The sequence below is a fragment of the Psammomys obesus genome, unplaced genomic scaffold (genome assembly GCF_907164565.1).
Source record: "Psammomys obesus unplaced genomic scaffold, mPsaObe1.curated_primary_1811, whole genome shotgun sequence".
NCBI lineage: Eukaryota > Metazoa > Chordata > Mammalia > Rodentia > Muridae > Psammomys > Psammomys obesus.
The window spans coordinates 339,468-362,953 of record NW_026590050.1 but is presented as its reverse complement, the minus strand read 5'-3'; the positions used below and the strand labels follow the sequence as shown (position 1 = coordinate 362,953).

Sequence of the window (23,486 nt, the reverse complement as noted above, 5' to 3'; positions counted from 1 at the left end):
GCTCCCGTTTCTCTGTCTCCTAGCTTTGGCTTCCTGGGCCTCTTTGAAGCTCCTGCCTCTGTAGCCCTTTGCAGCCATTCTTTAACCCACACGTGTACATTATATCTATTTACTGTGTGAGCTAGTAGTAATGAAGGTACTGAGAGTTATTGGTAATTAAAACTGGAAATGAAGAATCGGCATCCACCTTGGCTGGGGCTACCAGGGAAACCACATACCTTGCAAATGTGTTACACAATACTTTCTGACACTGTGGGAACAAACAAACATAATCATGCTTCTAACATAGCGCACTCACAGGGAAAAAAGCTGCCTAACTTACATACAGATTATACACATATATGTGTATTCACATATATGTATTTCATGGTTTTACTTTGATTCTGGCCAGGATCAAGGATGGCAGAAAAGAACAGAAACCTGAGATGGAAGGAAAAGGGATGTAAAGGGCTAAAGGGAAAATACAGGGCCTGGCGTCTGGACTTTCAGAAAGTTGTCAAGCTTTTAGAGCCAAGGGTCTCGGATACCCCAAACTGGGAGTTAACAGTGGCCACTGTCAAGATCTGAGAAATCCCAAGACCAGGCCTGCTTAGAAGCTGCGCTAACTGCCGCCAAGGTCTACGAATTCCTGACCGCCCAGCTATGGGAGAACTCCAACACTAGAGGGCGCCAGCCGCAGCTGCTCCTGTCTGAGGCTCAGACCTTACCAATGCAACAAAAGGGTGCCAAGGAAACACTACTGGTCTTTAAAGGACTCCTATAGATAGGCTGCTACACTCATGTTATCAGTGCCTTATCCAGCCATCACCAGGGAGGTTTCCTCCGGCTGGAGATGGGAACAGATGCAGAGACCCACAGCCAGACATTACAGAGATTCTACGTGGGAAATCATCAAATCCTCCCCTCAGAGCTCAGGGAATCTCACTGGGACGGAGAACACCGGACAAAACCTCTGAACTAACTAAGCAAGACTCGTGAGCTCGGAGACTGAAGCAGCAGGCGCAGGACCTACAAGGTTGTGCACCACATCCTCTGCGTATATATTACAGCTATTAGCTTAGTATTTTTATGGGACCCCTGACTGTGAGAAGGAGTGAGTCTCTGACTCTTGGGCCTGCTCTAGGGACTCTTCCTATTAGGCTGCCATGTCCAACCTCCATATGATAGTTTTTGCTTCGTCTTATATTTTACTTTGTTGTAGCAGACTTTTAGCAGGGCCACTGTTTCTGTGTAGCCCTCACTGTCCTGGAACTCACTCAGTAGCCCAGGCTGGCCTTGAGCTCAGAGATTTGTCTGCCTCTTCCTGAGTGCTGGGATTAAAGGTGAACACTACCGTGCCCAGCTTCCTGGCAGTGACTGAGGTTATTACTATTTCTCCCCACTACTAGCAGCCTACCAAAACTCTTCTGCTGTACTAAGGTTCCTAAGTCTGTACTTGAGGTCATTTTATTTTAGTAGTCGGCTGGTCTGAAGAACCAGTAATGGACACACCCCATGACAATCCACTATCCTGGTGTATCAGGTGCTGGAGTGCCTATGTTCATCCAGCGTGGACAGGGACATAGCTCTAAGGTCAGGCTGAAATGCCACCCTGGCCAGGGGTCAGGACAGTGCCTTCACTTGGTATCATTAGTAGGAAGAAATAAAAAACAGACACACCAATGGTTACCTATTTTTAAGCTACTACTTGTTTGAACAAGAAAATAAAAGGCAAACTCAACATGATTTAGCAAAGACTTTTAAACTTTAAATTAAAAAAAAAAAAAAATTCTCACACAGATGATCCAAAACTTATTTGTTTGAAGAAATACTAAAGTAAAAGGTTAAAAAAACAAAAACAAAAAAACCAGACCCAAAATGATAAAAATAGATATATCCTCCATAAAATTCTGGTCTAAACTATCAAGTCATTCATGGTTATTCAGTATGCAGAGCATGAGGTGGCATAACAAAGTATTTAAAAAAAAGTCAAGATACTGCCATTTCATTGATGGTTCACTTGCTTGGGGCCAGCGCTGTTCACCTCAGTGTCTGGCAGCCTTTCTTCTGCAGACCACCAGGTCTTTAAAGCTCTTCCTTGGTCCTGCTCTTCTTTGTGGCATGCTCATCTATAAACTTGCTCAAATGCTCCAGATCTCTGTCTCCACCCTCAAATTTAATTGGGTTCTTTTTGTCCCCACTGGGGGCAAAATAGATGGTGGGGAAGCCCTCCACCTTATATTGGTCATTGGTGATGTCATTGGCAGTAGCATCCATCTTGGCGATAACCAAGTCCTTCTGGCCCTTATACTTCTTGCCTAGGTTAGTGTAAATAGGCTCCAGCTGCTTGCAGTGCCCACACCAGGGTGCATAGAATTCAATGAGGACGTCCTTTTTGGGGTCCATCACTATGGCATCAAAGGTCTTTCCCACCACCACCTTGACTGGTCCCTTGTTGTTCTTGGGCACTGGCTGTGATTTGATGACTGGCTTTAGTTTTCCTGCCAAATATAGAAAGAGGAGGAGTCAGTATTTAAAGGCCACGGATCCTGACCCACGCACTGAGGCAACCTCAGAAAGTGGCTGCCAGAAGTCATTAGCCCCACTCTCAGGTGGGGCCGTGGTCCCTTTAAAACCTTCCCCAACAACAGGCCATGCTATGATAAAAACTCTCCCCGTCCCTGGAAAGTCCAGTCTAACAGACGCTGACCGAGCAGGAGAGCCTTTGAGAGCACTAGGACTGTGGCAGCATCGACTGGGATGCCAAAACTGAGTACCCAAAATGGTAAGGGCTGTGGTATGCTACCAAATGGCCGGCACTGATAACTAGGTGCTTTGCTACGCTAAGATCAGTGAGAGGTTTGGAATTTCACATTAAGTGTTCCCTTATTCAAAAGCCTGTGGGAGGAGCTCTGAAGAAGTTCCCGAGCAAACCTGACTGACCAATCAAACCAAACAAATGGAAAGGAGCCGGAGCACAGCGACAAATAGTGACACCAGCACTCTGAGGCTGAGGCAAGAGTCGCACTCGTGACAGAGTGAGCGAAGACCCGAGACCCTGCCTCCATCTTCCTGCCCTTGAGATACAGGAGAGTGAAAAAACCCAAGTCAGCCAAGTGGCTGGCATCAGAGAGGCTCCAAGTCACGCTTTTAAGTCAGCGACGCTTTAGCTGTACCCAGACTCTGTGTGGCTGGAATGCATCTGGAGATGGCCCTGGAATCCCTAACATGAACTATAGTTCCCCTCCCCCCCCTTTTTTTTTTTTTGAGACAGGGTTTCTCTGCGTAGTCTTGGCTGTCCTGGACTTGCTTTGTAGACCAGGCTGGCCTTGAACTCACAGTGATTCCCCTGCCTCTGCCTCCCTGTGTGTTGGGATTAAAGGCATGTACACCACCATGCCTGGCTATCAAACTAGTTTCTTAAGGCTGATGTTACTGAAAGAGCCCTCATCTGGCTTTTGCTTTCAAAGTAAACAGAAGACTTGCCAAAATGGGAAAACAAAATGAAACCTCCCAAATGTTCCAAAATAACATTTAAGTTATTTAAGTTAAGTCTCGATGCCTCAGTTTTGGGGGAGTATACCTAGCCCTTCCCCAGGTAACTAAGAGAATGAGTTGAAGAAGGCTTAGGAGAGTGGAGGGAAATAGTAAAGGCCCTACGGGGAGGACATCAGGTGTCGTTATCATTTGCTACCTTATTCTTTTTTTATTTTCACTCAGTCACTCATCCATTCATTTTTGAGACAGAGTCCTTTACTGACTTGGAGTACTGGAATCTCCAGTGTCTCCAGTGCTGGGGTTACAGGCATGCACGGCCACGTGTACATGCCTGGGATTTGCCTCCCTCCCTCCCCCCCACCTTCACAGCACGTACTGACCCTCACCCACAGACCCGGCATATTACAGGGCACCAGGTATTCTTTTGGCCCCCACAGGCTCCATGTCCTGCCCAAAGGGAAACTGACCTTTTTTAAAAGCGGTGACAAACTCCCGGAGAGCGTCTGAATCAAACTCCTCCGGCTCCATGGCAAACTTCTTACCGCTCTCATCTAGGATAGCTGCATTGACATCCTCTCCACTCTCACTGAGCCCCAGGTCCTTCACCTCTGTAGCGTAGTCTTCCTCATCAGCAATGGCAAAGGTGTACTCAGGAAAGTCCTTGGCAACCTCTAGGACTTTGTTACGCCAAAACTGAGTGGCTGAAATCAACACAGGCCGTGGACTAAGTAGCTGAGCAGAGCAACTGTCCTGCCCCGAACTGTGAGATTTAAGATTCTGGCACTGATGTTCTCTGACAAGGCACAGGCCCTAGATGTGCCTCAACTGTACAGAAGAGGATTTCTGGTAGAGCCACACTGTGTGGCCCAAGGGTAGAAACTCAACTAAGGCCCCGCATAATTGTGTACTGGCGACACAGCACTGTCTAAGCAGAACTGGTTCAGCAGCAGATGTGCTGTATCACCTCTAAGGATGGACTAAGCGCAACCTTTTCCTTTGAACATCTATTTTCTTCTTGTTTAATTTTTACTACAGTATTTACTTTGTGGACATGTGTGAATATGCACTGCAGTCAGAGTATGTGTGTGGAGGTCAGAGAAACATCTGGAGAACTGTTCTCTGTCTACCACGCTGGTCCCGGGGATTGAACTCAGGTCCTCAGGCTTGGCACTGAATGTTTTTACCTGCTGAATCAACTCTCTAACCCTACCTTTGACTCTTAACGCTCCTTTTGCTAAAACAGGAAGGAAAAAGGGTATTCTAAGGCTCAGAACTCAAATCCTATGCTATAAGTAAAATATGCCCACACCACTAACTTTATTTAGCCATCCATCCAAGCCAGGGTTTCTCTGTGTAGCCTTGGCTGTCCTGGACTCGTTTAGTAGACCAGGCTGGCCTTGAACTCAGAGATCTGCCTGCCTCTGCTCCTTGAGTCCCGAGATTACGGGTGTGTGCCACCTCACCTGGCTGCACACTCCTAACTGTAAGAGTTGTAGAGCAAGATTTCTAAACAGTGGTAGCCCCCTCCCCTAAGGGCCTTGGCAGGGTCTCTCACCAGCTCTATAATCGAAGCTGAAGTCCACACTGTAGTACACAACCACCAGGGGGCGCTTGGTGTACCGCTTGGCGTCATTAGACGTCTTTCGATGGCCGACCAGAGGCAAGGCATGTTTCACCACATAGTCCTTAATGGCTGATGCCTCTGTGGAGCTCTGTTTCAAAGACGGCAGAGGTGAGAGCAAGCACGAGAGAGAGGAACTTTAGCTAATATGCCTTCAGAGTCACTGTCAAGCGCAGTTGTTTGTTTTGAAGGGTTCAGAAGGACAGTGAAGTTGTTCAATTACCCCATTCAATCAATCACACCCTCACAGCTCCTGACAATCAACATTAACAGACCCTTTCTTCTGACTTGAACTCAAAAGACCAATGAGACGGAGCTCAAGGGCCTTAAAGAGTAACTACACATGGACTGAACCAGGCAGGTCTTTCCATATTCAGTTAACAGAGCTCACAGAGCCCTGAAGTCCATTTTATAGATGACAAGGTGAGATAAAACTTTAGCTAGTGAGTGGCCAGGCCAAGTTTTGCAGTTGGCTACAAGTAATCACCCTTTTAATCTTCAGATTGTACTAGAAAGCAGTGTAGCCTCAAATTAGAATTCAGAGTCAGACAAAGCTGCACGGTTGATGAGCTGCTCAAGCACTGAGACCAGCTCTTTTCTCTAGAGGCTGTGTTCTGAGGGCTACAAATGGCAGTAGTACCTAGGCTCAACAATGTAGCCCTTTAATGCTGGCCCACAAGCTTCTTCAGGGGAGATGTTTCAGTGTGAGTGAACCCACCATGTTTACATGGCTCCTATGATATGTGTCAGAGTGCCAGGTACTAAGGTGACACAGAAGACAGATCTTGGAGGATGGAGGTCCCTAGGGCTCATACTTAGGACTCAAATTAAGCACTTTACAGATACTGCCTCACAAGTACCAAGGGTAGTTATAGCCATCTCTACATCATAGCCGAAGAAACCTGCACAAACTTACTAAGCTGCTTGCCCAGGCCTCTACTTGTCATACAGCATAGAGAAAACACAGTGAGCCCAGGGTTCCTGTGTAGATAGGGAGTCAAAAAGCAGAAGGCACACAGAGCTGAAGCAGCAGTGCAGAGGGCAAGATGCTAAGAGGGTCTGTTCTGGTGTCAATGGGTGTGCTGAACATGCCACAAAAAGCAAGCAAAGGTCCCTGGAGCCTGCATGCAGGCATAGCCTTAGGTCCAGGTTGCAAAGGACCACACCAAATGTTAAATCACATCACCAGCGCCAGAGACAAGGGTCACTCAGAGAGCAAACTCAAGAGCAGAGTGGCAATGATGGGCTGCAGACTATACTACCAGGACCTTAACCTTGTTACTTCTCTGGGATAAGGATGTCTTCAAGAATGGGCCGGCTTGCTGGGAGTAGTGGCCTTCAGTCCCAGCACTGCAGAGGCAGAGACAGGGGGATCTTTGTGAGCAGCCTGCCTGTTCTCCATAGTGAGTTCCAGTGAACAGCTAGAGAAACACAGTGAGACCCTCTTTCAAGAAGGGGAGAGGAAAAACAAAAGTACTGTACCTGCCAGGGGACTCCTAACAAGCTCCTGGGTGTAGACTACTCTTCTTCCCTAGGTCTCCCTCAACACCTGCACTTAAGTCTACACTAAAATAAAACCTTTCAAATAAATTTTAACTTCATCTCAAAAAACAGTTAAAAACTTAACAATCTGGCCTGTTGGTGTAATGTTCTTTTGGAATGTATACAATTTACCCTTGTTCAAATGCTCATTTTGACACCGCATTGTGATGCTTATAATAAGCATCACCTGTGTCAAGTTTGTGCAAACATGCCACCATTTGTTCTCTGTATTGTCACTTAAAACAGCCAGCCACAATGTTGAGCAATGGAGGGGATAGGGTGGGACATCTGGGTCTGGAGTGGGAAGAAGAGGAAGGAAGCAGGAGAATCGAGAGGAGAGGAGAGGAGGAGAAACGACAGGCGAGGTCTTGGAACCATGTGGCAAAATGAACCGGACTTAAGATATGACTAAAAGCAAGATAATGGGTGAAATCTGAATGGTAGGAAACTATGGGGACCTGAAGGTTGAGGATAGAGTAACTATTGGCCAGCATTGTGCTCTAGGTTAATTAAATAAATCCTAGTCTGTGTGATTTGGTTATACAGTTAACTAAAAGATATATCAATAGTAAATACTAAATAACCTACAACACTGGACCCTTTCCTAGGAGCACACACATCTGTGAGAGCTGTGTGTGACCGTGGGGGTTCACAGCCCCAAATAGGATCCCTCTTTCGTCACAGGTACATGACTAAAGATGAAAGCAAGAAGATCTGAAGAGGTGGTGGCAGCATCTGAGTCCAGGAAGAAGAGGGTCCTGGGCCTTGCATGGTAAAGACACCAATGGGTATGCAGACCATGAGAGAAAGAGAAGGGAGAGGTGAGGGCAAATACACAAGGCGCTGTGCTCTTTCTGGGGATGTGCGGTGGATGAGTAAGAACAGTCCCCATAGGCTCACGTATTTGAATGGCACTAACTTGAGAGGGTAATATTAGGTTTTCTGGCCTTGTTAAATGAAGTGTATCACTGGGGCTTCAAAAGCTCAAGCCAGGCCCAGTGTCTCTCTCTTCCTGCTGTAGAACTCTCAGCTTCTCCTCCAGCACCATGTCGGCCTGCATGTTGCCATGCTTCCTGCCATGATGAAAATGGACTATACCTCTGAAAATATGTCAGCCCCAATTTAGAGCTTTCCTTCGTAAGACCTGCCTTGGTTTTCACAGCAATAGAACACTGAGCAAGACAGGATGTTCATGGCTATTTCCTTGGTATTGACAGCGTCCCTTTTCCCCAATTCCTTCTCTGGGTCTCATAAAACCCAGAGCACAATGGGACCAGCAACATCAAGGAAAAATACAACACAGCTACCCACTGAGTACACTCCCATCCTGTGCCCTGAAGGTTACCTGTGTGGTGAAAAGAAAAAGCCGGGAAAGGCAGGTTGAATATAAGGGAGTGGAACTATTCCACTGAATTAGAAGAATGAGGAGGTTTGGCCTTGTTGGATGAGGTGTGTCACTGGGTTTGAGGCTTCGAAAGACCCAGTGTGCCTCTCTCTGCCTATGGGTCAGGAATGTGCCTCTCAGCAACTGCTCTGACACTTGCTGTCTCCCACTATGCTCCCTACCACAATGATAATGGACCAAACCTCTGAAACCATAAGCAAGCCCCAGTCAAATGCTTTCCTTTCTAAGTGTTGCCTTGGTCATGGTGTCTCTTCACAGCAACAGAACAGCGACTAAGACAGGTGTGCCACAGCCTGTGGGCAGAGCGAACACTCCACAAAGTCCAGATGCTGGTGCATGTAGAGTGCCCAGGAGCTCACACAGCATGGGCTGCTCCACACCCCTGAAGAATGCTCACCTGGACATCCATCACATGGCTCCTGGGCTCGTACTTGGACTGGAACTTCTCAGGCTGCATCAGCACCAGCTTCCCCAGGGAGACTTTCAGGAACTTAGCTATTTCAGTGCTGAAAGTGTGGTGAAACTTGTAATCTTCTCTCAGGTTGTTAGCTGACAAATTAACAAGATATAGTAAATTGATTAAATAACAGGCTTTGATTAAATAACAGGCTTATCACACTATTGGCCAAGCAGGGGCCTGAAGAAAATGATTACCACTTTAAATTCTGAACGGCATTATGTAGAACTTAGGCACACAAAGGAAGCTGGTTTTAAAGCTCAGCACAGATATAATATCTAAGTCTTCCATCTTAGAATTTGTTAGAAATAAAAACAACAACAACAAAAACACATTCACAGAAATTTAGAGCTGTTTGTTTGGAGTACTCATATTCCTGCGACCTTACACTGTTTCACACCTAGCGCCCTTCAAAGAGACTTCAAGCTCTTACCCTGAGAATCCATGAATTCTGCAGCAGGCAAAGACCTAGCGGGGCTGAACTCGAGACTAGGTAAGTTTCTTCTTGATTAGTCAAGAGCAGATGATAGCTAACTAACCAATGAAGACACATATGAATTGAACTGAAGTTTTGAAAAAACACCTGACTGAGCTGGGCATAGTGGTGCAAGCCTTTAAACACAGCACCTGGGAGGCAGAAGCAGGTGGATCTCTATGAGTTCAAGGCCAGCCTGGTCTACATAGTGAGTTCCAAGACAGCCAGGCTACAGAGAGATCCTGTTCCTAAACAAACCAATCACCAGTCTGAATTGGAAGTACGCACAACTGTTGCTGACCCACAGAGAGGTGGCACATGACAGGTTGGAAGTGAACGTAATAATGACGCAGACAACGCTTGTGTTGTATGAAGGGGGAATTGAGGAAAAGGTGGTAAGGGGGATCCTAAAAACTTACAACACTGGGCTGAAGGAGTCAGTCTCTGCCCACAGTTTTAGTAACAAGCAAGAGCCAGGACTTGAATCCAGGCCTAAGTCACAGGTGTTGTAAGGTCAGAGCTGTTCTTTCTTACAGAGGGACTCAGGAGCAGAGGAAGGCAAACAACCTGAATTAATGTGATCGTGTGGTATGGGAGAAAGAGCAGCTGGCCTTACGCATTTAACTTGTGATTATACAGCCCTTCAACTATGACAGCCACAGGGACCTGACCCACAGCCCCAGCTCAAGACTGGAAAGCTTGTTCCCACAGGTACTAGCTTGGTTCTTCAATCAAGCCAATGGCTACACTGACACAGTCTCATGCAGAAGCACTTGCTCTTTTTATGGTGCTACAGTTTGAATGAGGTCAGGACCTCAAGTGTTAGACGAGTACACAATCACTATGCTAGTTTGTGCAAACCAGCCTACTTCCCAGAGGCCTCAAGAGTGTGGCAGGGCATGTTGTTTTGTCAGTACTTACCAGCCTCCTGATACTGCAAGTAGGCTGAGTCACTGTCTCCCTGAAAGATGCCAATGATGACTACATCATCTCCATCCTTCAGGAACTCTTGGACCTGCTTCAGGGTCAGAATCTCCTTTGAGGGAGGCCCAGATTGCTCAATCATGTAGTCAACAATTCCTAGGAGCAGAGCACATGTCTGAGGAAGGTCCTTGCAGCTGACCACATCCTCTAGCTACCAGCTGTATAAAGGATGTTCCCTTTCCACACCATGAGGAAGGTAGCAGCCATACCATATTTCTCTCGTGGGCCATTGTAGTCAAAAGGTCTTCCTTTGCGGAAAATTTTCAAAGTGGGGTAGCCAGAGACGCCAAACCTCTTGGCCAGGTCTGTCTGTTCGGTGGCATCAACTTTGGCTAAGGGAATTGGGGGAGAGCGCTTGCTGAGCTCTTTGGCAGCCTTCTCATATTCAGGGGCAAGTTTCTTGCAGTGTCCACACCTGCCAAAAGGAAGTCAATTCCATCAGGAACTTTTCCTAGCATGGATTCATTTACTAGCTAAATGAGGTAGAGACCAACCCCATGACCCCAAGCAACTCCATTATATCCACCAAATCTTGAAACGTCTCCTAGGTGAGAATGCCGAGAGGCCCTACAGCACATGCTAAGTTTTTATAACATGAGATTTCTGCCATGGCATTCACATGCTAAAGGCCCATGTGTGTAGAGACAGGTGCACAACAAACTGTGGTATAAGGTAAAACAAGGACAAAGCCAAGACAGCCAATGTCCTAAGAAGAGGAGGATTTTCATGGCTGGGAACTGGAGGCTGTCAACAATATAAATCAGGAATGGCTTCACTGACAAGGTGACAGCTATTGCTTTTTTTTGGCCTTTATCTAACGTCAAGTGTAGACAAGGCAACAGGTTAGCTGGATGAGAGGGCTGAGAGGCAACAATGTGAACAAAGGCACAGATAATTTGAGTGTCAAATTCTTAGCCTACAAACCAACCAGAGCAGGAGATGAGCAAGAGCCAGGGACACTTATAATTACAACTATTATGACTGTTAACACAGGCTGTCTAGGGACCCAAGTAGCAGAAGAGCACATGCCCAGCTGATTGGCACCCAGGTTAACCTTTGGTAGCACACATACCACCAACAAAACTTAAGTAAAATAGAGGTTTCAATGTCTCCTGTCCCCATTTGAATGTTTGGTCCCTGCTTTGTGGTACTCTTTGGGGAAGTTTAGGAGCTATGACCTTGTTGAAGAAAGATTTTCACTGGAAGTAAGCTTTCTTTGGTTTTTGAAGGTTTCTCTGTGTAGCCCTCGCTGTCCTGGGCTCACTTTGCAGACCAGACTGGCCCGGAACTCAGAGATCCGCCGGTCCCTGCCTCCTAAGTGCTGGGATAACAGACGTGTACCACCAACCCGGCTTGGAGGTGGGTTTTCAGAGGGAGAAATTCCCACCATTTTCTAGTCTGTTTTCTCTGCTTCATGCTTGGGGCACTCGGCTTTCTACTGTTGCCACCATGCCTCTCCTCTGGCATCATATGGACTCTTATCTCTTCTCCCCAGTTCGTTTTCCTTTTTATTACCCCTTTGTATTGTCAATACAGTGATTTTTGCTACAGAATCCAGAGAGCCACAAGACTGGGTTCAAACGGGCACCGCCTAGGCCAGAGTATCCCAGACCCTTGCAGGCACAACTCTGCTGTGTACCAGCCACACCTCGGCCTGCTGATTCTAGGCCCATTGAGCTTCTTTTCCTTGCTCACATTCTGGGGCCTCACCCACGCAGGCATTTGAGGGTGCTCTTTCCTTGAACTCACTCTGTAGACCAGGCTGTCCTCCAACTCACAGAGATCCACCCGCCTCTACCTCTTGAGTCCTGGGATTAAAGGTATGAGCCACCACTCTTTTAATACCTGGTGCTCACATCCATGATTCATAGTTTAGTTTCTATCCCAGTCTATGTGACCCCATCCTGACAAATGTTAAGCCTGCACAAAAGTCAGAGCTCCTCTCTGAAGGATGAAGAATTTACCAAGACAGTGCCACAGACCATTTTCTGGGGAACCCAGGGGCTCCCCGAGTTATATTCATCTCCCCTACAAGTCTTTTCTCATATAGGTGTGGTTAACACATGCCTGAGTTCCAGGACTCAGGAGGTTGAGGCAGGAGGACTGCTCCGAGTTTGTAGGCTAACCTGGGCTTCATAGTAAGGCTATCTTAAAAACAAACAAAATAAAAAACAAAATCAGGCAAGATGGCTCAACAGGTAAAAGTGCTTATTATGCAAGGTTGACAACTTGAGTTCAATTTCCCAGAACAAAAATGAAGAACATTTATTCCACAAAGCTGTTCTCTCACCTCCACACACATCCTGTGACACAGGCACTTGTACACACACACTAACGAAGTTTAAAATGAGAACTTCCTTTCTTCCATATGCACTCCTCTCCCGATTTCCCCTGTAACATCTCGCTTCCAGACTACTGACTCAGCCTTGCTCTGCATTAACTTGTGCTGGCTGTGTACTGCAACCCTTCACCAATGCTTAGCAGGGTGCTGAAAACTCACTACCTAAATATGAACCTGACTGTCAACATACCATGGGGCATAGAACTCCACCAAGATGATGTCTGCATCATTCACAACATCGTCAAAGTTATCTTTAGTCAAGGTAAGAGTGACTTCAGGTGGAGGTGTCCAGTCGGGCTGGGAAACTTCTCTGACTTTGGCAACAATTTCTAAAAAACAGAAGCAACAGAAATACATGAGACTGAATGTGTGGCCACAGCCCACAAGCTGGTGGAGAACGGCGAAGAGAATGGCAGGGTCCAAGAAGGGAGAGAACATGTTCAGTACACCCTCACAATGTGGAAGGACGGTCAGATAGAAGGACTCACTTCCAAGGCACCGTTTCTGCTGTCATCAGTGACTGCATCCTTTTCTGGGTGGTATGCAATCTACTTTAGTGAGTGATTTCCCCTATTCCAGACTAAACCAGCGGCAGGACCCTCAGTGGTCGTTTCCAGCTGGCTTTCATCAAGAACAATGTAGTTGTCTGAATGAAAAGAGCCCCAGTAGGTTCCCATGTTTGAATGGTTGGTCTCCAGTTAGTGTAACTGAGAAAGATTAGGAGGTGTGGCCTTCTTGGATGAGGTGCTGCCACCTGGACGGGCTTTCAGGTTTCAAAAGCCCAAACCAGGCCAGTCTCTCTCTCTGCCTGTGGAACAGGATGTAGTTCTCAGGAACCGCTCCAGCGTTTGCTGTCTCACACCACGCTCCCTGCCACGATGATAATGGACTAAACCTCTGAAACTCTAAGAGTTGCCATGGTCATGCTATCTCTTCACAGCAACAGAACAGTAACTATGACAGACGCCTATTAATCAATCTTGCAACATTCGGGCAATATGTATAAACTATGTATGTGTTCTATGTACATCTAACACCGGTATCACAGGCATCATGAAATGTGGACAAAAATCTAGAAAAATTCAAAAGAGGAGCAGACACTCCTACTGCTCAGGCTGCAGGAAATGTGCCTGGGAACTTGACAGGATGGTTCAGTGGATGAGGCACTTGCCACCAAGCCTGAAATCAATCCTCAGGACCCACATGGCAGGAGAAAGTCAACACCTGCAAGTTGTCCTTGGTCTCTATATAGACACTACGGCATGCCCATAATCTCTACACATGCCGATAAAAAAATGTAACAGTTACTTGTGATCTCATTTCTAAGAATTGGAGCCAATAACTGGAGTGAATAATACATTCTTAATATAAAGAGGATAGCCAGGCTAGAGGCACACACCTTTAATCCCAGCACTCAGGAGGCACAGGCCTGAGGGGCTCTTGAGTTTGAGGCCAACCTGGTCGTCTACAAAGTGAGTTCCAGGACAGTTAGGGCTACACAATGAGACCCTGTTCAAACACACAAACACACACACACACACACACGAACTAGGCCAAAGCTCAGGAGGTAGCCCAAGTAGTAGAATGTTTGCTTATCATATAAGCTGTCCTGTGTTTGATCTCCAGTGCAAGAATAGATAGACAGACAGACAGATAGATAGATGATTCTTAGGGCAAGGAGCTGTAAACTTTCCTCTTTACTAGAGATATCACAAAAAGCCAAGGAGAACGCTGCTGCCAAAGAGCAGTCTTCAAGCTGAAGGTTGCATGATCTACAGGTTCAGTTTGTGAACTACCTGCTCCTACCCACACCCATACCTTGAGCCAGTTTGCCAGGGAATACCCATTTATTAAAACTCACTTAGAGGGGGATGAGGAGAATACTCTAGCACAGGCAGCTCTAAAGGTTCCAAAATGGGCCAGAACGCTCGGTATTAAAGCTGGGTACTTTCTTTTCTCTTCATGTATGGATGTGATTTCTAATGAGGTGGGTGCACATGCACACTAAGGACTTAGGTCGATGCTGGGTATCTTCAATTGCTTTCCACCTCATTTATTAAGGCAGGGTTTCTTGGTGAGCCCAAGCTCAATAATTCTGTATAAGATTACAGTCAACCTAGGCAATTTGCTTGAGGGAGCCCCTTTCTCTACCTCCCAAATACTAGACTTTCAGAATACTGTCAGATATCTGAGTTCTGAAGAGCCAAACTCCAGCCCTCACACTTGCATGGCAAGCATTTTAACCACTGAGCCATCTCCCCAGGCCCTACTTGGTTTTAAACAAATGAAACATACCATTTTCAGCCTGTCTGGGGGCTAAATTCCCATGTACTGTTATGACTAAGATATATCTGATAAGTAAAAATACAGAGGAGTATATAAGGTATCCTAACAGTTGTGTAAAAATGAGAATAAATATTCTTTTGGTTTTTGTTGTTTTTCAACACAGGGTTTCTCTGTGTGGCCCTGGCTGTCTTGGAACTCACTCTGTAAACTAGGCTGGCCTTGTACCCAGAGATCCACTTGTCTGGCTCTGGAGTGCTAGGATTAAAAGCATGTGCCACCACTGCCCAGCAAGAAAAATTACTCTTTTATACACAAACATTTTTTTAAAGATATCTTTGAAGACTACAGATGTAGTTTACTAAACCAAACCTTTTCTTGGAAGGAAGTAGAATCATGTAGGGTCAGAGTGCAAAGAGTATTCCTTTACCTAACAGTTCACATTGAGGCAAATAAATATCACCTAGTCATCACACAAACACACAGCACATTCATGCAAGAGCCACATTTTGCAGCAGAAATTAACTCAGGCATGGTGGCTTATACTTAAAACTCACTGTTTCAAAGGCTCACAAAGAAGGACTGCCACAAGTTCAATGCCAACTTGGATTAAAGAGAGCTTGTCTCAAAAATAACAACAACAACAAAAAAAAACAGAAGGGGCCTGTTTAGGTCATGTGTTTAATTAGTGGTTATAAAAATCTAGACCCTATTTAACTTTTTTTCTAGTATCCCTCACTGGAAATGAGAAATTAGCACCATATGATGTAAGTTTTTAAAGGATGAAAGGGGGCTTTTCCTTGGCTAAAGGCAGGCAACCATTTATATTGGTGTGTCCGAGTATTTGTATGAATACAACTGTTTCCTTTAACATGTGTCTGTGTGGGTGTGTGCTGTGATTTTCCTTAGGTCCTATTCCCCAGAAGCTCATGTCTTGAGCTCACCTTCCTGGGTCCTGGAGCCATCATAGTCAACAGCCTGTCCCTTCTTCAGGATCTTGATGGTGGGATAGCCGCTCACATCAAATCTGCTGGCCAACATGGATGCTGAGGTTGCATCAATCTTAGCGACAGCAATGGGAGGATCATTATCCTTCAAAGCACTGGCTATTTTCTCATATTCTGGAGCAAACTGCTTACAATGTCCACACCTGAGAAATTTAAGGAAAGAGAAAAGAATTACCTTGTATCCATGGAGACTGAAATCCAACATACATTAAAAAAATAAAAATAAAAAAATAAAAATAAATGGAGGCTTTACTGAAAGACTCTTAGTTGAGAGATAGCACACACACAACAAATAAGGAAGGCCACAGGACCTGCAACTTCTAGCTTTAGCCTTAGGCAATACCTCCAACTCTAAACCCATCCAACTGTTTCCGTTTACACCTGGCTCTTCATGTTCAATCCCTCTGAGATATTAAGGAATGAATTAATATGGGAATCTGTCTCAAAGCTTTGCCCAGTGACTCTTTATGGTCATGGTCTATGAAGTTAAGCTATTCACATAGGAAGTCTTTTACACTCAATCTGAACACACAATGGAATACTCCAGATGTTTCCTGACTTAAAGACATTAGCGTCTGCTAACATGTAACAGGTTACTGTTATCTGAAAATGAACTACAGGGCTGGATAGCTGGTTTGGAGGTTAAGAGTGCTGGCTTCCCAGCATCCGCATGAAGGCCCACATTCACCTGTAACTGCAGCCCTGTAAGCCCTGTAGCCTTCTATGGTGGGCAGATGTACATGCAGATAAAACATCCATATACATAAAATAAAGACACCTCCAAAGATTACAGAAGGAAAATGCACTACTATGCTGGAAGTACAGCTCAGTGTAAAGCACTTGTTTAACATGTTCAAGGTCCTGAGTTCCATTCCCAGCACCACAAAAGACAACTGCTAAAATGACCTACCTTAACCACCCCCCCTGCTGTCAAGATGGCTCCCTGGGTAAAGAACTAGTGGTACAAGCCTGATGACCTGAAGTTAAATTCCTGGATCTCAGTGAAGTTGTTCCAACTGCCATACACACACAGACACACACAAAATGGAACACACACACCCCTTCTCACATACACGCTATAATAAAAAATAAATAAAATACTTTTTAAAAAGCTTTTCTTTGAATTTTTTTTTTTTTTATTTGCATTGGTGTTTGCCTACATTTATGTCTGTGTGAGGGTGTGAAGTCCCCTGGAACTGGAGTTACAGACAGTTGTGAGCTGCCATGTGAGTGCTGGAACTGATCCTAGGTCCTCCGGGACAGCAGCCAGTGCTCTAAACTGGTAAGCCATCCCTCCAGCCCCTTGTTTCAATTTCTGTACAGTGAATGATACATATAACCCACGAAAAAACTTCTTTGGGGTCCTCAACCTACAGTGTTAAGAGCTCTTACAGCAGGGCATGCGCCAGTGACCCCAGCACTGGGGAGGCAGAGGCAGGCAGATCTCTGAGTTCAAGGCCAGCCTGCTCTACAGAGTTCCACAATAGCCAGGGCTACACAGAGAAACCCTGTCCTGAAAGGGGGAGTGCTTCTAAAAAAAAAAAAAAAAAAAAAAAAAAAAAAGGCTGATCTATAAAATACAAATATAACCTTAGACGCACTAAAATTGGTTATTCTATGGAAAATAATGACATGCTTTTATGCCACATATTTGATAAACATGAGACCACCTTACCATCTCAGAAATGAAACAGAGAGCACAGGAGGAAGATAAAAGAACAGAAATGCAAAACAGAACAAGAAAAGTAGGGGGGATTTAGCAGTTTCCATGAGCTAAATCTTGAGGGGTGAAACAGGAAAAGAATCAGTATTTGTTTCCCCAGAGCACGGTACAAGAGAACAAACAAAACAGCAGCCTGCACCTGGCGCTGCCTTGGACAGCCTCTTCAGAAACTAGGACTACCATCTATGGTGAGGGCTGGCTAAAGGCCACCTGATGCCAGCTGACAGAAGGACTGAGCCTCCAGTTCCCAACACTCTGATATCAAGTCAAGGGCTGGAGTCCTACAGCTGGTGCGATGGTACAGCAGGCAAAAGTCACTTGCCACCAAGACTGAAGATCCAAGTTCTGCCCCTGGACCCACAGTGGTAGGAGAAAGGATTCCTGCAGTTGTCCTTACATGCCACAGCACACACACAAAACAAAATAAGCAAAGACGTAGTAATAATAATAATCAAGAAAAGTAACACTATTACTAAAAGCAGTAATAATGATGCCTCAAAAACAAACACTTAATAAAATAGAACTAACGTGCTTACCATGGTGCATAGAACTCCAGGAGCACTGTATCTTTGTCAGCCACAAAGTTATCGAAATTTGCATCATTTAAGACCAAAACACCATTTTCTTCCTTAACTTCCAAGTCATCTTCCTCTTCATCTTCTTCCTCCTCCTCCTCCTCTTCATCCTCAATGGCATTTTCTGTATCTAAAGCATCCGATCAGAAAATAAACAGGCTGGTAAGGAATGACTCTCCTTTGCAACTTTGCCAGAGGCCCAAACTCTAAAAACAAGTCATGGGGACTGAACAGCCTCACCCTAGAAATCCCGTTCCACCTCTGTACCGTATGGCTCCTTCAGACACCATGTAAGGTGGTCTAACTGCCCCAGGACACAGATGTAGGATCAGCATGCCTACTGTCCCACTCTTCTTCAGGACCTCAATAAACCTTTCCCTGTGACACTTTACCTGCCTATCTCCCCAAATATGCAGATACCCAAGAATCACTCTCTGGTATGTAAATAAATTTTACTTCTGGAAAAAGCTGTGTCTTTTTTACTTCATATCCTTTCAAAATAGCCCTTAGTCTGATCCTTCCAGTGAAGTCCAGGAGGAAAGCATGTTTTCTTAGAAAGCCAGAGCTGGGTAATATTCCAAGAGGAAGAGACTTTGAGACAATGCCAACTTTACCAACATGCCTCAAATATATGCCAAAAATTATACTTTATTGGAAGCAGTTTTCCTCCCAGAATGCAAGAGACCATTATTGTGTTAACTTTTAACTTGTTCTTTCCAAACTGCTTACAAGAACGCGTGAAACTCCGAGGCTCATTAACTTGTTTCTCCCCAGCAAACAGATCTACCTGCAGCAAGCTCACCATTCCTCTCACCCCAGAATGTGTCAAAGGGCCAATTGTTTTTCAGGAGCTCAGTCAAGAACACTGCTGGCTACTGTTTGGGACTGTGAGGGCACTCAAGGCCTGAAACCTGCTCCCAGGATGCTGGGACCCCTGAGACTTGTGGAATGTATCAAGTAATCCAATGCTGGCTCCGTAACTGAAGATACATGGAGAGCTCTGTATCTCACCCACGGTCCATCACACCACTCCTCCACAACTCTGAAGCTCCAGGTTTGCTTTGATCATTACTAACGGAATCTATCAACCTGCAAGATAACCATAAAACCCTACCTCCACCTCTTCTCTACTAGTCACATTTTACTTACTTTCCCCCACTTCATTACCATTTCCTGCCTTGCACACCCTTTTCTGGAACTTAGGCCTACATTATTCCTTTGTTAGAAGTAAGAGAAACAACTCTAAAATGCCACTTTCAGAGTAGAAACTGAGCAGGATTGTGCTTCTCTTGCCCACTGCTTCCTCCTTCTGGGCACCATCAAAACAGGAATTAAGAGTAGAGAGCAATCAAGGTTCTTAGGTATGCAGGAAGAGCAGAGAGGGCATGAGTTCCTGACTGAGTTTGGCATTTGACAGTACAACGGTAGCTGTTTACTGCATGGCTGCATAAAACATGTTTTTTGGACAACATTCTCAGGAACAGATGACAGCTTCCTCAACAAGGTTTTGTCTCCCTACTCACATCTTTCCAGAATGCTAAGGCCTGGGGAGATGCAGAGCACATCCATGCCACAGAAAATACAACCCTCTGTTGTGTGGTACTCAGAAAATGGTACCTGGTCTACTGCATGCACCTCTGAAAGAACTAGGACTAAGTCATAACACACACCTCGTAGATATTAATTAAAGCCAGGCAGTAACCAGAAGGGCTGTTCCAGAAGGGCTGGTGGTCTGAGCTTATTCCCTCACACATTAGGCTGAATCCAATCTCAGTTATGAATGACAGTCCACACTATACATACCGGTGTTCCTGAATCACAGCAACCAATCCTTTGGAACCCTAAATATTTAACATGAAGTTCACCAAGCTCAATGTTGCTGCTACTTCATGAGTTCTGCCTGCTACAACCTAACAGGGAAAGCACTTACTGGCCAACACCAGAACTTCACACATGCTACACAAGTGGCCACTGATCACAGTGTCTTTCTAAAAGACAACCGAATACTTCCCACGCCCTAAATAAGCCTCTGTATCCCAAGATGCATTCCAGTACAATGCCTGGCGGGCACCTCATCTGTGCATTCTGGAGGTTGGAGAAGTACTCAGGAGGCAGGGGCAGGTAGATCTCTGAGTTCACAGCCTGGTCTACAGAGTGAGTTCCAGGGCAGCCAAGGCTAAACAGAAAAACCCTATCTCCAAAAAACCAAAACAAATAAATATTTGTTAAAAAGAGGAAAAACAAACAAACAAACCTAAAACCATACGTGCTTGGTTATCTCAGATTAAAATTTTAAAACCTTAAGCTGAGGTTTTATTTCTGAATGATTATTCTGAGTGCTTATTTTTAAAGATGGATTTTTTTTTTAAAGGGGCTGGAGAAATGGCTCAGCGGTTGAGAGCATTGGCTGCCCTTCCAGAGGACCCTGGTTCAATTCCCAGCACCTCACAACTGTCTGGTCCAGTGGATCTGATTCCCTCACATAGATATATATGTATGTCAAATGTACATACAAATTAATAATTTTTTTAAGAAAGATTGATTTTTGAAATTATGTGTAAGTATGTGCACGAGGGCAGGTTCCCAGAGGCTCTGCCCTGGAGCTAGAGTTACAGGTGGTTGTGAGCTACCTAATGTTAGTTGCTGAAAAACAAACTCAGGTCCTCTGGAGAAAGAGTATCCTCCTAACCACTGAGCCTTCTCTCTATCCCTCAGAGTGAATTTAAAAGGAGGAGAACAACAATGACGACTTTTCTCTTTTTCTGAGACAGATTTTTTTATGTAACCCAAGCTGCCTTGAACCCAAGGAACTTTTCGCCTATGCTTAGCCCAAAGTGGACTCTCATCACCACTTAGTAGGAGAACTCTCCCGATTAAACATGCCAGAGGGCTGGAGAGATGGTGGTTAAGTGAATGGCCTCACATGAAGGCCTAGGGTTCAGTTCCCAGCAATTACACGGTGGCTCACAACTATCTTTAACTCCAGTTCCAGGAGACCCACCTCCAAAACTTGCCAGCACCTTTTGAAAAGGGTGCAATCTTTTCCCCGCACAAAGCAAAGGAAACATCTCACATCCACATTCACATTAATTAGCAAACAGGGTAAGACTGGCCACTCCTGAAACGCAAGCAATCTAACATGGTCACTGCAGTCCCTGTCTACTCCCACTGAACAAACCTGATGATAACACTGCAACCCTGGCCAGGCCAGGCATTGGCAGTTACTTACTGTAAGGATGTCCCAGCTTCTTCTGCAGCCAGATAGGAGGAGCTATCAGCTGGACAAACAACCACTAGGCCAACATCAAAACAGTAAATAGTGAACAACAAAAAAGAAAGTTAACTAATGTTCAATTGTTCCAGATGACTCTTAGTGCGGACCAAGCACCAATTACGCGAAACTCATTCTCTCTCCCCTCGCAGTGCTGAGTCCAATACCTTCCTTGCACATACTAGGGTCACTGAAGCACCTCGCCAGACCTACAGAACCTGAAGGCCAAGCTAGAGAGGACTGTCCTTGGCTCAGATAGCAGAGGGATTCTTGGGTTCATCAAGAGCAAACTTCTCCCCAAAGACTGCAACGGTGACCCAAAAGATATACTACTAGTTAGTCTAAACAGCCTTTGAAATCCACTCACCCAGAGCTATAAGAATGCACTCTTCCTGGTGTTTTAACCTCAGCACTCACAGCCAGCAGGCAGATCTCTTGCGTTCAAGGCCAGCCTGGACTACATAATGAGCTTCTAACTACATAATGAAACCCTATCTCAAACAAACATCACCCTAAAGCACACCACTGTCTCACTACCAAGAGTTTTTTGTCTTGTTTTGCTATATTCTGAAAGCATACTCCAAAGCACACTGAATCTCAAACTTTCATGCGCCTCCCCCAAAAGTTTGTTACAAAACGTGAAAATTTTGCTTAAAATGCAAAGTCTGCCCTCTTCCTGTTTCAATGTATTTTGGATCTCTATGAGAAATGTGCACTTGAAGGGCAGTGGTGGCACAGGCTCAGCACTTGGGAGACAGAGGCAGGAGTTGGAAGCCAGCCTGGTCTATAGAGTGAGTTCCAGAACAGGTAGGGCTGCACAGAGAAATCCTGTCTCAAAAAACAAAACAAAACAAAGAAAAGAAATGAGCACTCAGCCGATCTGAATAAAAATGCCAAGATACCCTCGTAGGCGGAACAGATACCTGACCGTTTGAAAAGTATCTTTTCATTTCTCTACTCTTTTCCACCTAAGCTAAGACTCATGAACCAATGCATTCATTCACGGATCTTACCCAACCTAAGAGCACAAAGTTCACATCTCCCCTACACACTAATCTTAGTTTGTTTATATTAGAATAAACTTGGTAGGCAACAAGTTGGTGGTTAGAAGGGAAGGGTGCCGATCAGACCGACTCTCCAGGAACAGCGATCTTAACTAGCACTTCCTAATTTCAAAGTTCTTACTTCTTCGGCTAGATGATTTTGAAGAAAGGGTGCAGGCACGTCTAGGAGCTACATACACCGTTCCTCGACTCTCAAAAACCCAGTACAGTGGCTGGCAAACAGGCGCTGCATGAAATGTAAGAGACCAAAACACGACTGCGTTTTAAAAGTAGATGCTCCATGGCTGCGACGGCCTCTTCCAGGCCCCACCAGCGGCCCTCCTGTCTCGTTTCTAAAACTAGTTTTGGAAACAACGGGAGTATTCTCCAGGAAGTTTTACTCACCGGGGCAGAGGAGCAAACCTCAGCAGTGAGGGTGGAGAGGCCGGTGCCAAGTCGGGCGCTCTGCACGTCCCCCGTGTCCTAGTCTCGGTGGGAATTCAGGAGGCCCGAGCCCCTTGATTCGGCACTACACTGAAACTCCAGCAAAGTTCCCAGCTCCCTGGTCCCCATTTCCAGGGCTGAGAGCGAAGCACCGGTCATGCTCCGGCCAGCTCTGCAGCCCACGCGAGGCACAGCCCCAGCGAGGTCCGACCCGCCCACCCGCTCACCTTCGGCAGCGTCTCCGGCGCTCGCCGCGGCCAGCAGCTGTGTCAGCGCCAAGAGCAGGACCAACAGCCAAGCTTTGCGGAGCCTCATGGTGGGGTGCGGAGCGAGGCCTGCAGTCACCGGCCACCGCGAAGCCCTCGCCGACCTCCGGAACGACGCCGAGAGCAGCAAAAAAAAAAAAAAAAAAAACCTCCAGGAAGTCCTGCCCGGTGATTGGCCAGCGCCAAGGAAGCCGCGGGCCGGCCAATCCCCGCGCGAGTCGGGGCGAGAGCGGCGACGCCCCGCCCACGCCGGCCCCGCCCCGCTGCCGGAGCCCTCCGCGTCGGCGCGGCCCTCGGCTCCGCGTTTAAAACTCCGAGCCCTAGCGTGAGGTGCCCCCTTCTGATTGGCTGCGCCGCGACCACCAATCCCCGGCTGCCACTCGGTTCGCCCGGAGCGCCCAGGCCTGGGAAGAGTGCCGGGAGAACAAAGACGGCCCTGCCCGGGGAGGCGGGAAGAACACGTGTAAGCAACTCAGAGGGACAGTGGCGGGCGCGTCGGGGCGCTTCCCTGTGTGCCTGCCCTCGGGCTGCAAGACTGGAAACTAACGCGCACAGGGCGACTCTATTGGGAA

General features: G+C 46.2%; 1 protein-coding gene across 1 annotated transcript; it reads right to left on the bottom strand.

Moving 5' to 3' along the window:
• Positions 1-1,725: 1,725 nt before the first annotated feature.
• On the bottom strand, positions 1,726-23,075 carry Pdia4 (protein disulfide isomerase family A member 4). The gene is made up of 10 exons (XM_055605540.1): positions 22,876-23,075; positions 17,852-18,020; positions 15,530-15,735; positions 12,493-12,631; positions 10,171-10,376; positions 9,899-10,057; positions 8,443-8,594; positions 5,033-5,189; positions 3,945-4,178; positions 1,726-2,480 (listed from the first exon to the last, which is right to left on the bottom strand). The coding sequence occupies exons 1-10, from the start codon at positions 22,961-22,963 to the stop codon at positions 2,065-2,067; spliced, it is 1,926 nt and encodes a 641-aa protein (XP_055461515.1). The 5' UTR covers positions 22,964-23,075; the 3' UTR covers positions 1,726-2,064.
• Positions 23,076-23,486: the final 411 nt, after the last annotated feature.